Source organism: Leptonychotes weddellii, chromosome 8 (genome assembly GCF_054177405.1).
Source record: "Leptonychotes weddellii isolate Sample4059 chromosome 8, ASM5417740v2, whole genome shotgun sequence".
Lineage (NCBI taxonomy): Eukaryota > Metazoa > Chordata > Mammalia > Carnivora > Phocidae > Leptonychotes > Leptonychotes weddellii.
This window is the reverse complement of record NC_138376.1, coordinates 80,434,827-80,458,162: the sequence shown is the minus strand read 5'-3', so window position 1 is coordinate 80,458,162 and position 23,336 is coordinate 80,434,827. Positions and strand designations below refer to the sequence as shown.

Here is a 23,336-nt window from a genome sequence, read left to right as displayed (position 1 = left end):
TTTGACCAGTTGGTAAGTTTGAAATTTGACAAAAGCTTGGGTTAAATGTGAGATGGCTTAAAAAGTTATAATTATTGGCTAAAATGAAAATAGAGCTTTTTCATACCTAAGTTCAGTAGTATTTATATCACAAGCTATGATTTTCATATATAACTCTTTTAAGAAAATACTTTTATATCAAGTTAAATCTTTGATTATTATTATGTATTTATTAAGGCACCTCAGATTACAGTTAATGTTTGAGTTTCTTGGAGAAATTGTCAACCTTGGTAATATATGCCAGACATAACCTATACCTTAGGATGGTCAGCCAGAGTCTTACTGCTGCTTTAATGATTGACTTGTCTTCCCATCTTTCCCTAACTTTCCCTGACATGGGTTTTAGCGTCCCAAATTACTGCTGACCTAAGAGGGTCTTGGCAGTTGCAAGCCTGAACTTAGTCCCAAATAATGTTCCTTTAACTTAGTATTTGAAAAAGATCAGAGACCCAAATTGGTTTCTTTGTGTGACTATCACATTTTTCATTCAGTCCCCTTTCCTTCCATCTCAGAGAATGCCAGCATCCAGAAATGATGCCCCGTAGGGCGGTCATTTAATCTGTTGATAATTTCACAGTGTAAAAAAATTTGCTTAATCACGTATCTATTCCAATAGTGAAAACTACCTTCTGATTTTTTTTTCTGTTCTTCTCATAAATGATTTTCATATAACATGCCAGAACACACAACACCTGTCTGTTAAGAACAGAATTACTAGGCTTTGATTCTTAGTAGTGGTTCCTTCTTTTGGGTAAATATGACAGTTGCTTTTGGTTTAATTACTCATACTTTTAAAATAACTACTTACTAATAATTTCAAGTAGGTAACAAATAGGATGAATACTTAGGAATATTAGAAGGAAAAACCAGTGAGGAAAAATGCAAGACTAAGCTCCTCTTCTTTATGTCTGCCCTGGGCCTGGCAAATTTTGTTTGACATTTCATTTCCTGGTATCATAGTCTTTGATGAGGTATATATCTTAGTTGTTGGGTCATACTTTTGTTTTGTTTTGTTTTTAATTTTCAAGGTTTTATTGGGGGTTATATAATCTTTGTTACCCATGCATATTGTTTATAGTAGTAAGTACTAAGGAGATAATATACATTCAGAAAAACCCACATAGGTATATTGATATGTGTATTGATTATATAGATATTACATATAGATACAGATATTGATGTATACATATTTGAAACTCCTTAAATCCTTAGGCAAGTTACTTCTTTTACAGGATTGATTGTGATAAATTGAAATGTTAATTCTCAGTTAAGAAATATGATCAAGTATAAACATTCAGTTGTATGTATTATCTTACTTTGATGCTTTGGAGGCATTTTATAGAATATATCTTGTCTTAAACAGGGTGTATCTTTCACAGGTCTGCTTCTAAAAAGGCTAAAAATTTAAAGGAAATTAAGTGCTTGTTCAGCAGTTTGAGTGTATTGTTTGCAGGGAGCAGGTAGGAGGGGAAGGTCTCTATACTGGAATGATGTATCTGATCATGAGCTCAACGGAATTGAGTCTACATTTAGAAATCATATTTGATAAACCATAGATATACCTTGGCTGTGATCTTTTCATGAAAGTCACCTGTTGGGATGCCTGAGTGGCTCAGTTGGTTAAGCATCTCTCTTGCTCAGGTCATGATCCCAGGGTCCTGGGATTGAGTTCCTTATCGGGAGCCCGCTTCTCCCTCTCTCTCTACCCCTCCCCTGCTTGTTCTCTCTCTCTTTCAAAGAAACAAAATCGTTTTAAAAAGTCACCTATCTACATGCATATGTTGTGACACAGTTTTGTACACAACATAAAATTGTACTAGTTGTGAAATGATATGAATTAATAAGCTGAGGATTTCACATGATTATTGAGTTCACTAATAAGTGATTTGTATATTAGATACATGGCTAAGTTAATGTGCATAAAACTTTGAGAAGTCAAACTAATATATGTTACTTATTATTGAACTTAATTTAACCATGTTTTACACTATATTAAACTTGTCTTTAAAACATCGTTGTTAATGGAAATTCCATTTGTAGTGTAGACAGTTAACATATTAATTAAGAAATAGCATGCTTTCAAAACTGAAGACTCAGAAATCTAATGTAATAAGATTCTTAACATTTTATTTGTCTAGATTTTTCAAAGCATATATAAGAGGAACTTCTCATGTGTATAAAAGGAAAGAATTTCTCCTGCTAGTTTAAAATTTGAGAGAAATATATTTCAGTAGGTCCGTCTGTTCTTTTACTCTTCCTTTCCCTTTTCTTTTCCTCCTTCCCTTTTCTTTTTCTTCATCTTTCTGTCCCACTTTTACTCCCTCACAGAGTCCTTCCTTTTCTCTGCCTCACTAAACTGAGAAGTGTTTTTACTATGTAGTAAAGCATTTCCTATTTTAATTAAAGTTTTGAAGTTTATTTTTAAAAGGAGAGCTTTGCTATAGGAAAAATAACTCTATTAGCTTACATTGAAAATCCTTTTCATCATGATGAGGGTAATTATCTCTTACTTCTAAGAAGTAAGCCATAGCTAATTTCTGACTCTGTGTCCATGTTTAAAGTAACTTAGAATCAGCTTGGGCCAGTTCTGTCGTCTGCTTATGTAATGCAGCATCCATACTCTTCACTAGGTGTTCATTTTAGCGACGGATGCTTCATATAAAACAGGGTAGAGTAGCTTTCAAAAGGATGTACACATCAAAGTGTAACTTGAACTCAGTTTTTACATTGCTTGAGGAATCCTTAATGGAGTAGAAGTAACAAATTTGCTTTTCCCCCTAACATATTATCATTGTAAAGTTTAAAAATTTTTTGACTTCCATGACTTCCTAAGTCATATCATATACAAATGAATAGTTTTGTTATTTTGGAGTGTTTTAACAATGCCCATATTAAATATTATTGAAATCCATATTCTGTGTAATAAGGAAAGTTTCCTTTAATTATAATTATAATTTTGGGGAATAATGATGCTGCTTTTGGAAGAGTAAATAAAACTACTTAAATAAAGCACTGTATTTTTAAGTTGGAATACCGTGCTCTCACTCATTTTGTAGTTTGGCTAATACCTTTCATGAGGCCCACCAAGTTTATCATTTTTTAAGACCTGGTTCCTAAGAGGGCTTCAAAGTAAGTACAGTGATTGTAGCTGTTAGCCATAGTGTATTCTCTTTTGCTAGTGAATTCTTTGAAGCAGAATGCCTCTTGCCTACCCTCACCAGTCTCCTTTCCATTTCTCAGTTAGATAAACTCACCTAAATTACACAAGAATTCATCTTTGATATATATGATCCTCTTAGAACCCTGTTTAAAAATCACCACTTCAGTGTACTAAATAAATGTTTGTGCTGTTTTAAAACTCCCATTTATGAAAAAGAAACCTGTAATTTGACTTGCTGAGTTGGGGGTATTGGAATATTTACTATCTTGAAATAAAATACTCTTGGAATACATCAGCCTACTTTGGATTCTATAGACAGTTCTCTACACATTTTATATTCCCAGAATTTCACATTTTTTTGGGAGATGGGGGCTTGTATGCAGGGGAGGTGGGGGGGAGGAAGAGGGAAAGAATCCCAAGCTGACTCCCCACTGAGCACAGAGTCCTATCTCATGACCCTGAGATTATGACCCAAGCCAAAACCAAGAGTCCCATGCTCAACCGACTGAGCCACCCATGTGCCCCACCATTCTAGATTCTAAGTCAAGAATTTGCAAGAGGAAGAGTTCCCTCTAGTTACTGCAGAGTCCCTCCTCCCCATTCAGGTCATAGCAGTGTGGATGGCAATCAGGGGTTCCAAGCTAGTAAGGAAGGACGAAGGAAGATGAGCAGTTCCTTTGCTACCCTGACTGGTAGAGAGGTTTCTGAAAAAGCTCAGGAACAGTAGACATATGAGTCTACAATCTGGGTAGCAGTTTATCAATAAGGGCATTTTTTATGATCCAGACACTGTGTTTGGTAAGATAGACTACTTCTATTTTATATAACCCCTTATTATTAAATTCTGTATCTATTTCAGTAAACCTTACCCCCTTTTAACTAGCATTTTTAAATTTCAGAACCTTTTGGCTTTATTTTAAGTATCAGAGCATAAATTTTAAATGAGTTTTGGTGAACATTTAAGGCAAAGTTTTTTAAATTTCTGTGGACAACTTTAAAACTGACATTATGCTCTACAGCTTTTAGAGAAAAGCTTTCTTTTTTAAAGAAAAACCTGTAATTTTTTTTTTAATTAATGAGGGTGGGAATATTTCTCTGATCCTTATTGTTTGGGGGCTCTTGACCTCCTTTAAAATTTATTTTTTAATTTTGAGAGAAAATATAATTATTATTTTTTTAAAAATCATGAAATAAACATGTGGTATGATGAATACTTATAAATACTTATAAATCAAACTATGATGAATCTCAGAAGGATTCCTCTCAAATCCATATGAGGTCTTTTTACATTATTTTCTTTCTCATAACAGCTTTATTGAGGTATAAGTTTGATATCATCTTTCCCCTTTTAAAGTGTACTATTCATTTATTTTTTTCCCTTTTATTTTTAGAATATTCAGAGAGTTGGTGCAACCATCACTACTGTATAATTCTAGAACATTTTTATCATCCCAAAAAGAAACCCTATACCATTTAGCATCACTCCTCATTCTCCCTTTCCTCCAGCTCATGGCAACCACTAAACTACTTTCTGTCTCTGTTTGCCTGTTCTGAACATTTTGTGTAAACGGAATCTTATATGGCTTTTTGTGTCTGGCTTCTTTTACATGCATTATATTTCCATGGTTCATCAGTGTTGTCGAATGCTTCAGTACATTCCTTTTTATGGCCAACTAATACTCCATTGCCTGAAAAAATTATATTTTGTTTATCCATTCACCAGTGATGGACATTTGGATTGTTACCTTTTGGCTTTATGAATAACTGCTGCTATGAACATTAATGTACAAGTTTTTGTGTGGACATATATTTTCATTTCTCTTGGGTAGATACTTAGGAGTAGAATTGCTGGGTTATATGGTAATTCTGTTTTTAATCTTTTGAGGAACTGCCGGACTGTTTTCCAAAGCATCTGAACCATTTTACGTTCTCACCAACAACGTTCAGTGGTTCCCATTTGTGTGTGTCCACATCCTTGCCAACACCAGTTATTTTCTATCATTTTAAGTATAACTGCCTTAATGGGGTATGAAGGGGTATATATTTTTGGTTTTGATTTGCACTTCCCTAATTACTAATGATGTTAAACATCTTTTCATGTGCTTACTGGTTATTTGTATGTCATCTTAGGAGAAATATCTTCAAATTCTTTGCTCATTTTTTAATTTGGTTGTCTTTTTGCTATTGATTCCAAGAGTTTCTTTCTTTATTCTGGTTATGAATCCTTTATCAGAGACATGATTTGCAGATATTTTCTCCCATACTGTGGTTTTCTTTTCATTTTCTTGATGATATCTTTGAAGTATGGAGATTTTTCATGTTGATGAAGTCTAGCTTACTTTTCCTTTGGTCATTTGTGCTGTTGGGTTGTCATATTTAAGAACCTATTGCATAATTCAAGGCCATAAAGATTTCCTCCTGTGTTTTCTTCTAAGAGTTTTATAGCTTTACTACATTGCTTTTTTTCATTTATTCGTCAGCGTAGTCAAGTGCTATGTTTTTTGAATTTGTTAATCACCAGATTACTTCAGCAGGGAGATCTGTGAAATATTTGTCACTTGTTTTCATTTGCTACTTCTAAAAAAAAAAATCAGAATTTATGAAATCTGCTTTTTTTTAAGTAAACTCTGTACCCATCGTGGGGCTTGAATTCATGACCCCAAGATCAAGAGTCATACGCTGTACTGACTGAGCCAGCCAGGTGCTCCTACAAAAACTACTTTTGATGATACTTCAGTGAGACGAATTTTTTAAATTATTTGTGTCAGAAACATAGTTATCCACGTTCCCACATTTTATTATAAACTTTATTTAGCAGTCACTGTAAAACCCACAGACCATGCTAAGAGGGCTAAGTATCTTTGTAGAGCTTCACTAGCTTCTGGCCCAGTGTTAGAAGCACTTTTCTAATGGATGAGACACTTGACTGAGCATCAGGAGAACAGAATTTCAGTTCTCTGGTCAGTACAACCTCTTTTACTCAGATGTTTTTTCGTGCTCCTTTGATTTCTTTCTTTACACAAATTAAGAGTGCTGCCTAATTATTTTATGTAAGTATACCGTAAAGATAGAAATAGTCTGTATACATAAGTGCCCTTTTATTCTTCAGTAGAAAACAGTTTATTAATTGCATCACTCTTGTATGCACCTTTTTAGTGTGGCTTTAGATAAAATTAGCAAAGATATTTTAAAGCTCTTATAGATCATGAAATTTAAACTATGATTCCCTTGGTATGTTTTGAAATCTTTTGGAAGAAACCTTAGAAGAAGTAAGATAATTATTACTAAAAACATTAATCCTAGCACTTTCATGAAGGAAGCTTCTCATTTGGCCACTCTACTGATAATTTCATATAAAAAATTTAAAAGCCATAACTTGTTTTATAAATCAACTCTTAGGGGTGCCTGGGTGGCTCAGTTGTTAAGCGTCTGCCTTCTGCTCAGGTCATGATCCCAGGGTCCTGGGATCGGGCCCCGCATCGGGCTCCTTGGTCGGTGGGAAGCCTGCTTCTCCCTCTCCCGCTCCCCCTGCTGTGTTCCCTCTCTTGCTCTGTCTCTCTCTGTCAAATAAATAAAATCTTTAAAAATAAATAAATCGACTCTTACGTAGCATTAAATTGATCTCAATCTTGAGTAAGAGGGAAATAGTGGTTCCCTGTAACATACTTTATTCAGTGAATGGATATGAGGAAGACACAAACTGTTGCTTATATTTGAAGAAAATTTGTCTTAACCATTTATGTGACAAAATATACTTGGCATCGTCTAGACAGAATTATAATAAAGACAGCAATTTAAATAACACAAAACACAAACTTCAAACCAGATGTATGGATATAGTTCTGATGAGTGTTTTCATTTAATCATAGTCTCAATTAAGATACTACTGCTTTGAGGAGTAAGTGTCCCTGACTGTAATAATGACAGCTTTTCAAATGTTAATTATTATTTTTTAGTGTTGTTGGGAATATTAAAAGTGGACTTCAGACTCTGGTATCATAACTACAGAAAGTGCTTATTTTCAAGTCTACATCCCTACGTAGAGGATAAAAGCAGTCTGATTAAGACTACAGAATTCCTCCCCCCATTCCCCCCCAGCCAGCTCCTCTCCTCCCCCCCCCCCTTCCCACCACCAAAAGGACTGTTTACTGTAAAGGTCTAAAAGCATTCATTTGAAAATGGTCTGTTCTTTTTACTTAATGAGGTATTATAATTGTGTATATTCTTAAGCTAATTTTAATATGAGGCTTCTTTTGTGAAGCTTGTGATACAAAATTTGACATGCATGAATATATCTTAGGCCAAATATGCATGTGACAGTTTGAAGCACATATCATGTGTCATTGTTGGTAATATCTGGCAGCATATCCTGTGTAAACCCCTGTTTTCTTTTTCTTTCTGCCACATATTTATTCTAATTAACAAGACTTCAAAGGGAACTGATGCTTGAATACCAATTATTTTTCATTTTCTCTCTTACTGAATCTATGAGGACTAATGTTACCTTTCTTTGGTTCCACAGTTACTAGTGGTTTAAAAGGGAGGAATGAAAATCAATTCTTGTTAAGCACCTGTTGCAGTAGGTGTTTTATGTATCTCTTCTTATTTAATTATCACGGCAATCATTCAAAGATACATATTATTGCCATTTTTCAAATTCAGAAACAGACTCGCGAAGGTTGATGTAATTTGCCCAAGGTATACAGTCAGTCATGTTGTGAGTTGGTACTCCACCAAGGCTTTGTTATTTTCACTACCTTTGGAATTCTAAGCTCTAGATGCTAAGCTCTTAGCCCACTTTTATCCCCCCATTCACTCATTTCTCACAGGTATCATTATACAGCAGCTGCTCTCTGAATCCTTTAGTGAGGAGGGGATGTGTGAAAGAAAGGATTGATACTGCACTCTGCCTGAAATGGCTTTATCTCTTTCTGTATTTAAAAAAATATTAGTATTTCAAATTGGAAGCTTCAGAACCTTTTACATTCCCTCCTTTGTTTTCATCCTCTTTTGAAACTCCCTACTACTGTTTTCATACCTTACATTCTACCACATTTAGCGTATTTTCCTTTGTACATACTGGTATGTATCTTCCACTCTTAGAAGATGGAAATCACAGAACTGGTTATAGCGTTTTTGTTTTTATTTTTGTTTTTGCTCTAGCTGCCCAAAAAGTGCGGTTAAATTTTGTGCTCAGGCTTTTAAATTTTCTCTCATAGCACTTTGTACATATTTCTGTTATCATTTAACACTGTATTACAATTATTTATGTGTACTTTATTCATTTTGTTCCTACCAACAGCAATGCCCTAGTAAGTACTCAGTAAATGTCATTAGTCAGAGGTCCTGTACATGGGTACTGCTATTGGGATAATTTTATTCAAACCGCATATGTGTTAATAGTTTTTCTTGTCACTATACACATGCTTTTGTTATAAGCACTCTCAGTTTTTTTAAACATAGGCAGGAAATAAATACAGTATTTTTCATTGTAATTTATTTATCTTTATATCTCTGTAATGCTTGTCACTACTGTTAATGGAGTATCAGTGACTGTGTGATTCTGTGAAGTATTATATTGTGGATTTGGTTTTTTGTTGTTGTTTTACCCCAGGATCTGTAAGAAAAGTTATATTGGTCTTCATCATTGTTACCAATGAAACTTTCACTACTTATCATGTAAAGCTTTTCAAATATTAAATTTAGTTCATATTCTAAAATTGTGTGTCAAATGAAGGTACACTGATTTTGTTGGTGAGCTTGTTGATATTGGAGGTAGCTTTTGTGTGTGGATGACATACTTAAGAGTTATTTGCATTATGTTAGAGTTGTAAATTGTAAAATCTAGTTTTTATAATGTCTTTCAGTTTAATTTATGCTGGTTATAAATATAGTAATTTTTATATACAAATGAGAGTAATCTGTTTTACTTCTTATTATTTGTCTAATTTATCCTTCTTCAGATTCAGTTCTTCTATAAGACATAGAACTGCTTATATAGCTAATGAAACAAATCAAATTACATTCTTTATTAATCAACACAGACTTTGCTAATTTGTTATAGTTCAGTATAGCTGACTTTTAAAAAATACCTACAAATCTAACACATGAAACCCTCTGCTATACTTATAGAACTCTTATAAATCAAATAAATTATACTTATAAATGTAGTGAATCATTTATCATCCTATTTCAGAGAACTTACAAAGTATACACACAAAGTAACTGATGACATAGAAACTTGTTACACCTGGGAAAATGCAACATATATAAAGTATAAATAAAATACTTGTTTAGGAATACCCATCTAAGGCTCACTGGAGCAAATGATCAGTTTACAGTGATTGAGGTCAGTGGTTGGAGATCCTGAACCTGGATACTACTTCTAGGATGATTCTGTCCAAGAACTTTTTTTTTTTTTTAGATTTATTTATTTATTTTAGAGAGAGAGCATGAGTGGGGGAAGGGGCAGAGGGAGAGGGAAAGAGAATCTCGAGCAGATGCCCCACTGAACGAGGAGCCCAACACAGGGCTTAGTCTCAGGACCCCGAGACCACGACCTGAGCTAAAATCAAGAGTCAGACACTTAACCGACTGAGCCATGCAGGTGCCCTTGATTCTTCCACCTTGTATAACAACCAGGTGTCTTGTCATCAGGTTCTGCCTGCTGTTTCAGTGGGAGACCCCCAACCCCATATTCCTCCCCACCTTCCTGCCTTTTAATTAAGGCCATTTTTAAGGTTCACAACCCAGTGAATCATCATGCACCTACTGAGCATCTTTTAGGTTGTGTATCCTTGCTGAATTTTTGTTTTTCTCTTTCATAACTTTAATCTCACTTTGTTTCAGTGAATAGAATCTCCTTTTACTGTCTGATGGTATTCTTCCTCCTCTTTATGGTCATTGACTCCATGGTCTCACTCCATGGTCAGTGAGCCAGATATGTACCCTTCTAGCTGTGAATTGTCATTTTTGACAAAACCGACATTTCTGATTCGTATTATATGTTAATATAATATATATGACCAAAACAGTAAAATTATTGGTAATGCTATGTAGTGACAGAATGGCTGTGAGATTAGTGTATCTTATAATCCTGCATGTTTTGTATTATGGCTCAATACAAAATACATATTTGTGTTCAGTAAATTTCTCTTGAGTGTGTCAAGTCCCATTTAATGAGAACATTAACAGCACTTATTGAGCATTTACTATGTGCTAGGCATTGTTCTAAATGCTTTACATCATTTTAACATGTATAATCTTCACATGCAGTTTAAAAAAATAATACAGAAAGATATTTATACCCTTCACCCAGTTTCCTCCATTCTTGACATCTTGTATAATTATATATAGTATGATATCATAACCAGGAAAGTGACATTGATACAACCCACAAACCTTTTTCATATTTCATTAATTTTGTTCCAACACAAACATTCCTTGGGCTACCCTTTTTTTTTTTAAAGATTTTATTTATTTATTTAAGACAGCGTACGCGTGCGTGCATTTGGGCGGGGGGTGGGGCGTGGCAGAGGAGCAGAAGCAGACTCCGCACTGAGCAGGGAGCCCGATGTGGGGCTCGATCCCAGGACCCTGGGATCATGACCCGAGCCGACGGCAGACGCTTAACGACTGAGCCACCCAGGCGCCCCTGGGCTACCCTTTTATAGCCGCAGCCACCTACTTCACTTCTTCCTCTCCCTAACCTCTGACAATCACCAATTTGTTCTCATTTCTAAAATTTTATCATTTTACTAATGTTACGTAAATGGAATCATACAGTATGTATGCTTGACATTGGCTCTTTCCATGCAGCATAACTCCCTCAAGTTCCGTACAAGTTATTCCATATATTAATAGGGTATTACTATTATTATTATTATTTTTATTATTATTGCTGAGTAGAATTCCATGGTATAGATACACCATAGGTAGTTTAACCATTCACCTACTGAAGGATATTGGATTGTTTCCAGTTTGGGGGTATTACAAGTAAAGCTGCTATGAACATTTATGTATGAACTTTTTGAGAACATAAGTTTGCATTTCTCTGGGAATACTCAAGTGTACAATTGCTGAGTCATATGGTAGATACATGTTTAGTTTTGTAAGAAACTACCATACTCTTCTCCAGAGGGGTCTTTACCATTTTACATTTTCACCAGCCATGTAGGAATGATCTAGTGTCTCCACAAGCTCACCAGCATTTTATTTTAGACATTCTTGTAGGTGTGTAGTAATGCATTGGGGTATTGCAATTTGCATTTCCTTAATGGCTAATGATGTGTCAAACATCTTTTCATGTGCTTTTCTGGCCATCTATATATCCTCTTTGTGAAATGTCTGTCTTTTGCCCATTTTCTAATTGAATTCTTTGCTTTTTTTTTACTGTTGCATTTTAGAGTTCTTTTTTTTTTTTTAAAAGATTTTATTTATTTATTTGACAGAGAGAGACAGTGAGAGAGGGAACACAAGTAGGCAGAGTGGGAGAGGGAGAAGCAGGCTCCCTGCTGAACAGAGAGCCAGACGTGGGACTTGATCCCAGGACCCTGGGATCATGACCTGAGCCGAAGGCAGACGCTTAACGACTGAGCCACCCAGGCGCCCCGCATTTTAGAGTTCTTTATGTGTTCTAGATATAAGAACTTTATTGGAAATGTGGTTACAGATATTCTCTCCCTGTCTGTGGCTTGTCTTTTCATCTTCTTCATAGGATTTTTACAGAACAAAAGGGTTTTTTTTATTATTTTCATGAGGTCCAGTGTATCAATATTTCCTTTAAGCTGAATTTCATGATTTAGCATCCAGACAAGTGAACTTAAGAGAAAATAAGATTTGAATAAACTTAAGTCTGCTAAATTGGGATAAAACTAAAACTGTTGACATGTTTTAGGATGTGTATTTAGGTAATCATATGTACCACAATTGTGCTATGTTTACATTTTATTACTTCAAAAACTCTACAATGTAGATATTATCTCCATTTATGCCCGTGCATGTATGTGTACATACATATAATTATTCCTGAGGCTCAGGAAAGTCAGCTAACTGTGCCAATGGATCTATAATAAATGACAGAACCTGGACTTAAAGCCAGTTCTTTCTGGCTCCAAAGCCTGTACTCTTCAACAACTGCCTTGCGTTTTTGTTGCAGTATGTACTTTATGTAACTCATAAGAATCAACCTTGGTCTTAATGATATATCCATTGTGCCTGTTACTCTTAACATTCATACATTATCTTATCTTTCAGCCTAACATAGTAAGTCAGCATTTCTTGTTTTATCAGTTTTAATGTTAACCTGTTGGGTTAACCTGTTTGGCTGTGTTGGAAATAAACCTTTTCTCTGTCTCTTGTTTCTTAGATACAAGATTAGTAATATGATTAGCCTGCAGTTTACACTATAGTTGTAACACACATCCTCTCTAAGAATTTGAGTGTAACTCTTGAACTGTCACTTGAAGAAAATATATAAGATTCACTAAACTTCTACAGATTTATCATTTTTATAAATTTGATTCCTTTGCCTCTCTTCAGTATATCTCCAAGGCAAATCAACCACATAACATTTCCATATAGGAAAAGTTATTGTTTCATTGGTGGGGGTACATGAGTAGAGGAGGGAGGAGGGGCAGCCAGCCAGTAGCACCCCGATTTTATATTCTATTTGGTGTATTTAAGAAATGAGTAACATATTTGTTAAAGTAATAAGGGCAGTTTCAAAGATGACTTTTTGAAGTCATATTATTTCTTATGAGAGCAATACTGCTTCTTGGAAGTCACTGAAAATAGTTTGCATATTTACAAGTAAATGGCTAGATTAAGTAAATATTGTATTATGTTACTGTTAGAGCAGCTTTCTTGTCTGTCAGGCTAAGATTCAGATTACATGGATATTGTTAGCATTGTCCAGTTCATGTATACTAAATCAAAGTTTGCAGAATTCATGTTTGTGGAGTTTTTTCTATCTTTAAAATTCTTGCTATATTCAAGATGAAGATTGCTTTTAAATACTTCTAGCATAATTTAATCTTCTCTGCTGAACTTCAGCTTAGGTTTAATGAGATCTGCCAAGAAATTTGCATGAATCTACCCTCCATTCCCATTGCCCTTCCGAACCTCTGTACAGTACTTGAAGGCATGATCTATATGTGAAGGGCTTTTGTTTTAAGGCGCAGTAACTCCCAAAATTGAGTAGTTTTCATAATCTTTGGTGTAACTTACTCAGACACTTAACTGCTCTTTTCTAGAATACTAAATTTTAAAGAGTAAGAATAAAAAGGTCTGATAAATATTAAATAGAAGATGCTTATTACATTTTTGATTGAGGTATTTTGGGTAATTGTTCTTTTACAGTAAGGTTTTTGTTACATGAGAAACAGCACTTTAATGAGAGTTTTCTTGGTTACTATTCTACAGAACTTACTTAGAATATGTTAATAGTATATGGCCTTTTCTCCTTCACCCAAGCAAGTAACATCGTTACAAAGGTTGTTGAAGTTATACCTTTATTATCACTACTCAGATTTGGGAGAGTAGATGAAAGAGAGCTACAGGGAAATTATAGGCCATTTTTCTAGGAATGGGAGTGGAGGACACTTTCTCTTTTTTAATATCTAGCTAAGCCCACTTGGGGCCTTTTTAGCCTATTGTTTTCAGGTTGTTTTAATATGTATTATTACAGCCTTCACCTCACAATTTTGTCACTAAGTAGGGGGTGAATGAATCTGAAAAGTTTTTTGACTTTGTTGAAAATCTTAGTGTTTTCAGATCAGACTATGGATGATACATGTTAACTTTATTTTTTTTTAATTGGTGGTATAGTCCTGACCCTCCTTTTCCTCTGACCCAGCCCCAGTTGTCATCACATAGGCTTGCATTATTCAGACAGCCTCTCACCCGTCTTCCTGATGTTACCTCTTAACCAAGTCATCGTACACAGTGCTGCTTTCCATTAGCCTTCAGAAAAAGCCTCTTTCATCACGTCACTTCCTTTGCTAAAAAGTCTTAAAAGCCTCTTCATTGCCTGGAAGATAGAAAGCCCTAAGTGGGTGGTGGCTATTTTAAATTATTACTGTAGTCCTCTATTCAATTTATTTCTTCTCTGAACTCCCCTAACCCTTATTATCCACACATAGTTAATCCTTGATTGTGCATCACATCGTTCTCAGTTTCATCTTGTGTAAAATGTATGAACTTCCTAAATTGAAGGTTATCAGTCATACTTTTTTAAAAAAATCCATAAAGAATTCAATTAGTGAAATGAATTGCTTTATATTTAATACGTATTAAGATTTTATCAAGTATCAAGGCTTTTTTACATACTTACCACAGATACTTAACTATTACTGGAATACAATTTTTAACATTTATTTATGTATCCACTGAATACACAGCATAAAGCTGGGAAAGGTAGGGGTGCCTAGGTGGCTCAGTTGGTTAAGCGTCCAACTCTTGATCTCGGCTCAGGTGTTGATCTCAGGGTCGTGAGTTTGAGCCTGGCGTTAGGCTCCATTGTGGGTGTGGAGCCTAGTTAAAAAGGAAAAAAAAAAAAAAAAGCTGGGAAAGGTAGCTCACTGTCTTGTATCATGTCTATTTTTCTTACATTTTAGTTTATGTCCATACTTAAAAACATTATTTTTTATACCAAATCTATAATAGTTACATTGAAGAAATTGAGCTACACTCTGTGATTAAAAAACAAGCAAACTTGTCTTTAATGGTTAGGTATTTGAAATCATTTTCTCATAAAGCACTATATGAAAATGTATAAAAAATATGTAAAAAATTTTTTAAATGCTGCATGTAAATACTATATGTAAATATGAGTATATGAGTATATTTACTTATAAAATATAAGGCATTGTTCTCTTCTTGTATGTTTTTATGATTTTTCATCCCTGGAAACTTAAAATATGAAAACTTAACATCTTAAAATAAAATAACAGTTGGAGGCAGGGTGTTTATTATCCTTAACATTAGCGCATTCATTCTCTCTCTCTGTATGTCTCTGTCTTTCTGTGTGTTTGGCATAGTTCTTCACTCTTTCCCACAACAAACTTAAGAGATACAGAATGTCCCAATTTTCCAAAGAAACTGGATGCAGAATCATAGAGTGCATAAATGATAGTACTATTCGTACACTGGCTGATTCCAGGGCCTCTGCACTGTGTCCTGAGGCTTTCCTCATTGCTGTCATGCTCCTGTAAATGAAGCTGAATTTTAAAAGTGGGCAATACATTGAAAGTATTAGTAAATTTTGACATAGTGCTAATAACAGTTGTCAGGGGAAATGCTATATCTGGTATTTTGAAAATTTTTTTGGATTCTGATTTTTCTTTTTAATTTTTTAAATTGAAGTATAGTTGATACCATTAACATTAATTTCAGGTGCACAACATAATGATTTGACAACTCTATACATTATGCTGTGCTCACCACAAATGTAGTTACATTTGTCCCCACACAATGCTATTACAGTACTATTGACTGTATTCCCTATGCTGTACCTTTTATCCTTGTGACTTATTAATTCCATAACTGGAAGCCTATATCTCCCAGTCCCCTTCACCCACTTTTTCCACTCCCCCACTTTCCTCCCCTCTAACAACCATCAGTTTGTTCTCTATGAGAAAAAATTCTTAAAAATTTTCAAATGTATAGAAAAAATAATAAACAACTAAGACTGTATACCGTTCACCTAGATTCACCAGTAGTTAATATTATCCCACATTTGTGCTCATGCGCGCTCGTGCGCACTCTCTCTCAACCATTTGAAGGTATGTTTCAGACAGCATGCTCCTCATCCCTAAATATGTAAGCATGAATTTCTTAAAGGATATTGTCCTTATAACCATTAAGAATTTGATGTTAATTCGGTAATATTATCTAATGTTCATTCTGCATTTCCTCAGTTATTCTAAAAATGTCTTTTATAGCTGATTTTTCCCTCCAACCCAGTATTCAGTCGAGATTTATTTTTGTATTTAGTTGTTATATCTCACCAATCCTTTTTAATCTTTCTGTATTGTTTTGTTCTGCCTTTGACTTATTTGAAGAGTTGAAGCCAGTTGTCTTGTGTTTTCTTTTCTCTCCTTTTCTTTTTTGGCCGGTTGTCTTTAGAGTGTCACACATTTTGGATTTGTCTGATTGCTTCCTCATGATTAGATTTACTTGATTTTATGTTAAGCATTTTTGGTAATATTACCACATTTGTGATATTGTATGCTTCTGATTACACTATATCAGAAGGCATCTGATGCCAGCTTTAAATTTCTGATCTATTAATTTGTAATTCACAGCAACAAAGACTTAATTGTTTGAATTCTTTTTTCATTTTTCAAATAGACAACAACCGAACGACCTTTCATTCAGAAGCTTTTTCGTCCTGTGGCTGCAGATGGACAATTGCATACACTAGGCGATCTCCTCAAAGAAGTTTGTCCTTCTGCAGTTGCTCCTGAAGGTAATATAGTCAGCAACATGAAAACATTTCTTTCATTTCTCTTTGTCACTGAGGTATAACATAAGCATTCTGCATTTATAAATAACATTTACTGGTTACTTGAGGAAAATATTTTCATTATCTCGTAGGGAACAATCTTTTGAAACAGAAACGCTTAATATTTTATTTATTATTTTATAAATTATTGACACTAACAAAATAAGGAATTGACTCTCTTTGGCAAAATAAAATAATAGTGCTTTTTAATTACTCTCTTACCACATATCTGGTGTCCTGGGTCTTTCATTTATGGGTTCAGTTCTGGTCAGTACTATTTTACAGTTTGCATTGTGTCTCGTCATTCAAAAGGAATAAGAGATGGTAAAAAAATTTTCTTCCATTTGGTTAATATTTTAAAGTTCAAAATACTGAATAACGGATAAGTATTTTATTTGAATTTTCTACCACTTCCTAATGTTTCAGCATTGTTCGCTTAGGCATTGACATTTCATATGTGCAATTAAGAACTTATCCTATTTCATAGTCCTCATTTTGTAGCTTAGGTTAAAGTTAATTTCCTATAGGCAAAGGAAAAATATAAAAATTGCTGGATTCTGTTTTCCTAATTGCAATATAAGGAAGACAAAGAAAATGCAAAAACAATAAAAGAAGAAAAATGCTATCGTCCCCTAACTCATAGAGACCACAATTGACACACACATGCATTTGAACACTTGACTATTTGAGAGGGGTGTACATGTGTTTGTAAAATTGTATGTCCTACTGCATCTTTCACCTAACAACATGAGCATAGGTTTAGTCATTAAGAATTCTTTAAAGCTGTTGTTTAAATAGCAGCACTATGGTCCTTCATATTAATGTACCATAATATGATCATCACCCTGTTAACTGAATGACTTGCAATCATAGTTCTGTTGGTTACCAAGCTATTGGGGAAATTTCAGTGGAATGCTACTATATTTGTTAATATGTTGTACAGACTTGTATTTATTATATAGAGAAATTTTTAAACTTGCTACTTTGTCCTTTATAGAAAGAGGTAAGGCATAATAAATAATATTATTATAACAGTATAACTTCAGTAGATAATGGTATGTTTCTAATATTATTAACATATTCTAAGTTGGGGTAATTGTATTATTACTTATGTAACTAATTAACTATATCACACAGTTCAAGAAGCATGTAGTGTCTAAGGAAATAGTTTGCCTAACAACCACAATTGGAAACAAAGTGGGACTAGGGGAATGTTGATATTTCAGCCTAAATGACCAAACAAAGAATATGGAACTCAAAATAGGTCATTTCGTCTATGACTGTAACTATTTCCCTTTACCAAATTTGCTTTGCCTTTCTTGGCATTCCTGTATCTAGCTCTTCTAAAGTGCACAAATGCTCAATAGGAGGAGTAAAGGGGGGGCATCTAAGATACCATCAGAACCAGTACCAGAAGGGATTGATGAAAAAGATCATTGACTGCTACTCAGAATTGTTGAAATTAAAAAGTTTCATTGGTTTAAGAGGTTATAAATATTACTGTATAAGGTCTTACTGTATCATTTGTCATCACTGTGCTCTACTACACTCCATAGGCAAGGGTTTGGATGGTGTCTTACACATCCTCATATCTCTTGTGCTAGGGTAAAAATGTTTACTCAGTATTTCACGTACTGAATTCTTTCCTTGTGTCATTACCTGAAACACTATTTAGGATCATTAGATCTGGCACAGTTAACATTAAGTTGATTAGAATACTATTGGAGAATCGTAGTCTATCTTTATTGCTGTGTAATTTTAGTTTTCAGTAAGAATTTCAGTTAAATAATTTTTTGCATTTCAGTTTTTAGTTTTAATAAATTTGTAAGTTGTGCAGCTGTCACCGTAATGTAGTTTTAAAACATTTCTATCACTTCAGAAATTCCCTTGTGCTTGTTTGCAGCTCATCTCTGCCCCTACTGCCAGTTGTAGACAACTGCTGGTCTGCTTGCTGTCTCTGTAATGTACCCCTTCTGGGTGTCTTGCATAAATGCAATCGTATGACGTTGCAACTGGTTCTTCTCACTTAGTGTAATGTTTTTGGGTTTCATCCATATTGTAGCATGTATCAATAGTTTGTTCCTTTTTATTACTGAGTAGTAGTATTTGGTTGGGTATATATATCATATTTTGTTTATTCATTCACTGACTGATGGGTATTTGGATTGTTTCAGCTTTTCACTTTTATGTATAATGCTGCCATGAACATTTGCGTACAGGTTTTTGTGTGGACATACGTTTACATTTTTCTTGAGTAGATTCCCGGGAATGGAATTGCTAGGTCGTATGGTAGGTTTGTGTTTAATTTTTCAAGAAACTGCTAAATTTTGGCAAGGTGGCTGCATCACTTTACCGTCCTACCAGCTTTGGATCCTTGGCAACATATTTTTTGTTTTATTATAGCCTTCCTAGTGGTTGTGTAGTGGTATGTCTTGGTTTTATTTTTTATTTCCCTAATGACTAAGGATGTTGATATATTTTCATGTGCTTATTATTATTTGTGGATATATTTGGTGAAATGTCTGTTCAGATGCCCTTCTCATTTTTTCATGGAGTTTTCATCTTACTACTGAGTTTTGAGAGTTATATGTAAATTCTGGATACAAGTATTTTTTTCTTTTTAAGTCTTATTTATTTAAGTAATCTCTATATCCAGCATGAAGCTCGAACTCACAGCCCTGAGATTAAAATTCACTTACTCTTTCGACTGAGCCAGCCAGGCATCCCAGGATACAAGTCTTTATCAGACATATGATTTGCAATTATTTTCTCCTAGTCTATGACATGTCTTAATTTTCTTTTGAAAAGTAAAAGTATTTCATTTTCATGAGGCCCTATTAAAGTTTTTTATGTATTACCTTCAGTTAAATAATTTAAAAAATTTTATTTATATTGTTCTAAAATCAGAAAGTACATAAAGGAATTTATTGAAAAGTCTCTCACCCTACCTATATCTACCAAACCTAATTCAGTTTCCCTCTCCAGGGACAACCAGTATTGCCATTTTCTTGTATCTCCTTATAGAGCTCTTTAAGTAAACTTTTATTTTTGAACTAAGGTTACAGAAATTTTCACTGAGAAACTCCCAGTAACTTTTATTGATTCAGGAATAATCTTACCATTCCATTTGATTTTCTCCATGCCATAAGGATTGGTTTTTTGTTTCTTTTCTTTTTAAATCTGCTTAATGTCTCTTTTGCCACATTCTTGAGGATTTGGGAATATAGATTAGTTTTTCCATTTGAAATATAATTAAGGTACTAATCATTTTTATTCCTAACAGAAATCGGACTCATAGACTTCATACCTGTCCCATCTGCAAGCATTGGCTTTCAGTTACTCATTTCTCTGTACTGTTTTTTTCGTTCTTTTTTAGAATGCTTTTATCAACTAAGAGTAATTGAAATTATATGGTAACAGATGGTACCTAGACTTACGGTAATGATCATTTCATAATGTATATAAATGTTGAATCACTGTGTTGTACACCTGAAGCTCATATGTTATATGTTAACTCTACCTCAGTTTAAAAAAAAAAGAGAGAGAGAGAGCAATTGAAATTTAAGTTTATATTGAAATGGCTACCTTACTGTTCTTTCTTTTTAGAGAGTGAAGCAGGGGGAGAGGCAGAGGGAGAGAGAATCTTAAGCAGGCCCCACACCCAGCATGGAGCCTGACGCAGGACCCAGGAGATCATGACCTGACCTGAAATCGAGAGTCAGACAGTTAACTGACTGAGCCACCCAGATGCCCCTTTACTGTTCTTTTCTTAGATATTTTTTGACAGTCTACTTTGAAAACTGTATGTCATTTAAAATTTACTTCTTTATAAGATCCTTGCCTGGGGCGCCTCGGTGGCTCAGTCGTTAAGCGTCTGCCTTCAGCTCAGTTCATGGTCCTGGGGTCCTGGGATCAAGCCCCGCATCGGGAGCAGGCAGCCTGCTTCTCCTCCCCCCTCTGTCTGCTGCTCCCCCTGCTTTTGTGTGCTCTCTCTCTCTCAAATAAATAAAATCTTTAAAAAAAAGATCCTTGCCTACTGAGTGAGAACATCACAAAGAAACTCAAACCCTTGGAAGAAGACTGTTGTTCTGTAATGATGTATGCCCCAGACAGCAGCGAAATTAACAAAGACACAGAGTGATGAGGGGAGATTTACTAGAGAACAGGAAGAAATTGGTTGGGTGTTAATTTTGTATTTGACATCTTTAAAGAATCATTAATTATAAAGCCTTAAAGTTAATTTAGTTCAGTCTCTTGATTTCTTAGATGAGTAGCTAAGGATCTCTTAGCTTCTTAGTTGCAGAACTAGGTTTAGAACTCAAATCTCTATCTTCTGGTTTCGTGGGGTTTTTTTTGCTTTAGCGTGCTTCCATTTGTTTTCATTTTCACTTTTTCAACCTTTTAACTTTTTTGTTTACTTTAAAATAACATTCTGAAATGTTTGCTTTTTCCTAACTCTTTATTCTGTGATTTATGTTTGAGTACGTGATCTTGCCTTCATGCTGTTCTCTCCTATAGTATTTACTGGTATGGTCTTAGGAACCTGAACTTCTGCTGTTGTTTTGTCCATTTTGTTCTTTTGTTTGTTCCTGTATGTAATTCTGGCCACTTTTCTTGTTGAACTTATAAAACGGTGGCTATGACACTCAGACATGAAAATGAAAAGCAGTCACGTGCTTTGAGCTGGCACACTCTGTCCGAATGTACGTTTGTGCTCGTTTGCCATTCCTACACCCAGATCACAACTATACATACAAGATTAGTGTGGCCCTGCACAGTAATGGCACACAAATTTGTGAAGCATTTTATTCTTTGAAAGGCTCTTTAGCTCTCCTAAATGTGTAGCCTGCCCAACCTGCACATCCATCCCTGGAGAACAGACAGTGTGATTTCCCTTACATTTTTTTTGAAGGGGGCCAGTGAGGTAGCCAGTCACAACTGTAATCCACAAATCTGCCTTTTAGGCAATTTTGTGACAGACTTCTTCCAGCTGTCACATGCTTACATTGATTAGAGTACACACACATACTCTACACGTGCTTCATTGAAGTGATGTAAATAGACCTATACTTTTGAGGTACTTTTGATAGTACCTTGCATACCAGAGGAGGCCACGTTTCTAACACCGGTATCTTATCTTTGGAAAAACTTTTATTTGCCTCTTCCTTTTGTAACCTCATATTGGAAAATAACTGTCATTTCAGGATCTGTGGGGGTATCCAAAGCATCAAGTCACCATTTCAGTAAAGAACTGTTTACTGTCTGGTTCAGTACACCTGTGGTATTGTCGAATGTGAAGCATTTTGAAACACCTGCGCCCGACTTAAGTTGAAAGCGAAAGACTTTAAGATTGGGTGTGTGTGGATAAGAAGTGGCTGTCATCACATGATAAAAAGAGAAAGTACTTCAGAAATGTTCTGTGGCACCATTGTCTACTGCTCCTTACAACAAGTGATTCATGCGTGAAGGAATTTTGCCTTACTTCATCATATGAAAGTAGAATGTACTGATATTTATGAAGACGTGCTTATTAGGTCATTGTTCTCGTGGGGTAACTAATGATGAGCTGCTTTGTGTGTTCCTTTTTTTGTTTTGTTTTGTAAGTGGCTAGAGGAGTTAGCCAAATTAGAGGTCACAGGAGATAACCAAAGGTGAGCTCAGGTAAATTTGTTTTGTGGTGTCAGCTGTAGTTAAAATGACTCAGAGCTAAGCTTCTGTACCAGACCTGAAGTGAAATACTTCTTGCTTTGTTCATTAAAAACAACTTACAAAAAAGTAATAACAGAAATTTAAAAACATAGCTTTTATTCTTTTACTTTAGAGAATACAGAACACCGATAAGCTTTTGCCCAATCATATTTTATTTCCCAGTTTTCTGATGTAATATATAAGAACCTAGGAAGTTAGGCTTACGAGAATAAAAATGTCCATTTTCACTTTGATAAGTTTATATCAGGGTTCCAGGTGATCAGTCCTCTGTCACAGTTGGGCTGGTTCAAACCTGAATGCATATATGCTATTGTACAGACAGAGTGTATGTGTAGGGCAAGGCTTACATTCCATGGCAAATCGGTGAAGTTCCCGGCATCTCTCTTAGCAACAAGTACAATCCTGTAACCGCTTGGCTTTTTGCATTTCCATCTCTGCTCTGCTTCCTGGGAATTTATTTACTCCTTGAGACCCTTCCAGACTACCATTTAACTTTTGGTTTCCATTTTATGTTGTGGATTTTATTCTTTGTCAGTCATTTCCTTTGCGTCATACTGACTTCTGGCGCTGGAGACAGTAAGAGGTATGAGACATAGTTCCTGCCTTTATGAAACTTTGGTGCAGTTGGAATGGGCAGAAAGATGCCCAGATGTGGTGTGTGCAGGACTGGAGATATGCAAAGAATATTAGGAAGCACCTGGAATTGCTCTTATCTATTCTGGATGAGATAGTGAAGACTGAGCTGTCTTAAAAGATGAGCAGAAATTAGATGAAAAGGAGAGACCAGGTCAGACATACCGCAGGAGCACCATAGACGTAGAATCCTTCACCAGCTACCTGGGGCTGGTTGCTAGGGGTAATACCTGGTCAAAAATGCTCGTCTAAAATTTCCCTACTCTGTTTACTGAGGGACTAGCCAAATTT

The 23,336-nt window shown here is 35.0% G+C and overlaps 1 protein-coding gene across 4 annotated transcripts in view; it reads left to right on the top strand.

The window, feature by feature from the left end:
* The window catches only part of ATG5 (autophagy related 5), a 119,774-nt gene that overhangs the window by 83,985 nt on the left and 12,453 nt on the right, over positions 1-23,336 (top strand). For all 4 annotated transcript variants that reach the window (XM_081828748.1, XM_081828751.1, XM_081828750.1 and 1 more), the window contains one exon: positions 16,550-16,667. In XM_081828748.1, the coding sequence (XP_081684874.1) occupies positions 16,550-16,667 (118 nt within the window). The remainder of the gene's footprint in view (positions 1-16,549; positions 16,668-23,336) is intronic.